Genomic DNA, 3,055 nt, shown 5'->3' on the forward strand with positions numbered 1-3,055 from the left:
GTGTGTGTATATATATATATGTGTGTGTGTATATATATATGTGTGTGTGTATATATATATATATGTATATGTATGTATGTTCCTTTGCATTACCTGTTGCACCCATCCTTGAGCTGTTGTCGGTCCTACACCCCAGATATTATTGAATTTGTTCAATGCTTCCATCTCCTCTCCTTTACAAACATGATCTATTTTTCGTAGGTGACCACTTTCAACTATTTCGATTATCTTGTCGGCAAGCTTTGATCCGACACCTGGTATACGATTTGCTTCCTAAAATACATTTATGAGATTAAATCATGACAGTGATTATAGTTAATATTTTCATGATAATAATGATGATAATAATATCAATGATAATAATAACAATGATAAGACAGTAATAATATTCTAATGTGTGCTTACGTTTAAAACTCAAATTACATTAGGCTTTTTTCCTATCATATTACAATGCATATATAGGCGATGATAATGATGACAATGATAATTAAAATGATGTCATTAGGATGATGGTCATGATTACGGTGATACACAGGATGACAGTGATACAGATGATGATGGTGAAAGTATGGAAAGGGCAATGTTGATTATCATATTATACTGCCTATGCATCAAAGATCTTATAAACACAAGATGGCGTTCTCCGCGATTATACGCGTAACAAATAGAAGCGTCGATTTGGCACAGAAAAGTAATCAGTTTTGGGAGAGGGCGTCCTAGTCGTTGCCATGGATCTGAGATAGGGTGTTCGCGTTACGCCGAAGTTCGTTAATGAGTACTTTAATTTGTTCCTTATGTTCTAAAGAGAGGGCACATTGTAAAACGTAAAGTCGCGCGGCGTACGCTAAGGTCAGAGCAGTCAAAGTTCAAAAGTTTTCAGTTTTGCAAGAGGGTGCCGTACACTTCGTTATTACCGAATTTGCACGCGAAAATCGCGGAGATCTTGTGTTCATAAGATCTTGGTTATGCATGAAAAAGAAAAAAAAAGATAGTGATAATGGCAATGACGAAGACAGGGTTGGAATGGACGATGAATATGATGACAGATGATGATGATAATGATAAGGAATAAAAGGATACAGTAACTCACCTCCCATGACGTCACTTTAGTTGGGTGCTTCTTAAGGGCATTAATGGCTTTTTTGTATCCAAATGCTCTCCATTGGTCTTTGGTATTTTCATATGCCTGCTGTAGTATCTTATCAATCCGACAAAAAAAATAATTACAACAAATGCTGATATAACAGAAATTAAAATAACAATGATAATTTCTTATTATTATTTCCAGGCACGGTTAAGTTATAGGTATAGGCCTATGGTTTTGCAGTCTTAAACAAATTAAACGATAAAAAATACGGTTACGTTATCAATTGTAGAATTTTTTAGATTTACCCCTTTACTAATTTTGAATTTGTTGAGTTTATGCTTGTAATCAGTTTTAGTTTTCAGCCCACCTCCATTATCAATATCATAATTTTTTTGTGGAGATCGTCCCTGTCATCAATTTCAGATTTTTCAGCACATTCCCATATTTAATTTTAGATATGCTGAACTCATCTTCCATTCATATGCTATACCTTATGGTCACAGCTTATATGACTTTTACGAGAATCATCAATCATATTCGTAAGTAGAAAAACGGATATCACATTACAAAATGCATATTCGGATAAATTGATGTTAACATCAATAATATACTGCAAATATTTAATAGAATAACTCTGCGCAAAACAGGAGTATCAGATTTCGAAAGTTAATGGGGTTAGGCAGCATCGTCTGCAGTGCGCTCTGAATCGTGAATTCGTTTGGAAAGCCGGCCGGGCACATACTGCGGGCACGGTCGTTGGCCGACCCCGACCCGGTATTACGGAACACGAAGCGAGACGAGGTACGCGTATCAGCCAATCACATTTAATGACGATCCATTGAGTATGGGATGCCAAACTACCAACAGACGTCTTCGCGCCGTCAAGCGCACACATTAACGGAGATGGATTTGACCTACGGACTTAAGGTGACCGTCGATCGACTCGTCGGCCGACGCAGTTGTTCCCAGTTGAAGTGTGAAACATAACATGTATAAACATCGATAACGAAAACAAAATATGACGTAATCATATGCCTATCGATGTACTGAAACAGATTCAGAAACCACCCCCCCCCCCCCACAATAATACATAGGCCTATCATAATTTACCTGCAGTTTATCGGTGATGTGTTTGTTTACATTTTCCGGTTGAGTAGTTGATGGTTTTGCACAAACCCAGTCACCTTTCTGTCACACAAACACAGATAAAGTTGTTAATTATTATTTGCATTCATTTTCATTAAACAGTGGCACTCATTTGGGCCTAACAATGTGATAAGTCTCAATGAGGCTAAGAGGGTGCAGTTTTTGAGAGGAAAATAGTGGTGTTTACGAGATTTAAAGGAGAGTCCTAAAATATCGAAACACACTTTAATATTATTGTAATTAACTTACTAGAGGCCGACTTCCGGCAGGCGTATTTTTGGGATATTTTTTTTAGGTATCAGAGAAGAAATTCATCTGTTCCTAGATCGAAAAACATATGAAAATATTCTTTCTTGTTGGACAAAAAAAAAACGTATTCTAATACTTGAAATTTTCAACGATATTATTTTTTATTATGATAAGGACGATCTTTATCAATTGACGGGAAGACAACTTACAGACCGACGGCAGTGACATCACCGGTTCACTTAAAAAGGACCGCCGATCGCGATCGAAGCGTTTGGTAAAGAAAGACGTTTTTTTTTAATGTGGTATGGTTCAACAGATAAACAAAACTATCACAATACGAAACAATTACTTATATTTCTAGTTTATTATGGTTTAATACAGATATTTTGAATTGTCAATTTTTGTTTGGTTTTACTTTTAGCTTAAATTGAATAATAGAACGAAAACATTGTTTCCTCGCCAACCGCATATCAATAATACCGTACCGTTCTAATCCTGTCTCTTATACACATCTAGATGTGTATAAGAGACAGGTTTAAAATAATTATTGTTATTACTGGAAGTGGCAGAGGT

At 36.1% G+C, this 3,055-nt stretch overlaps 1 protein-coding gene across 8 annotated transcripts in view; it reads right to left on the bottom strand.

Moving 5' to 3' along the window:
• Positions 1-3,055, bottom strand: part of LOC117123682 (DNA polymerase lambda-like) — a 47,753-nt gene that overhangs the window by 41,114 nt on the left and 3,584 nt on the right. For 7 of the 8 annotated variants that reach the window (XM_033269688.1, XM_033269693.1, XM_033269696.1 and 4 more), the window contains exons 4-5: positions 1,091-1,198; positions 94-273 (exon numbers count right to left, since the gene is read on the bottom strand). In XM_033269688.1, the coding sequence (XP_033125579.1) occupies positions 94-273; positions 1,091-1,198 (288 nt within the window). Of the gene's footprint in view, positions 1-93; positions 274-1,090; positions 1,199-2,197; positions 2,276-3,055 lie in introns of all 8 variants that reach the window. The other variant, XM_033269689.1, reaches the window with a different exon arrangement.

This window comes from Anneissia japonica, unplaced genomic scaffold (genome assembly GCF_011630105.1).
Source record: "Anneissia japonica isolate Jap-2015-1 unplaced genomic scaffold, ASM1163010v1 scaffold287714_len2871179_cov188, whole genome shotgun sequence".
NCBI lineage: Eukaryota > Metazoa > Echinodermata > Crinoidea > Comatulida > Comatulidae > Anneissia > Anneissia japonica.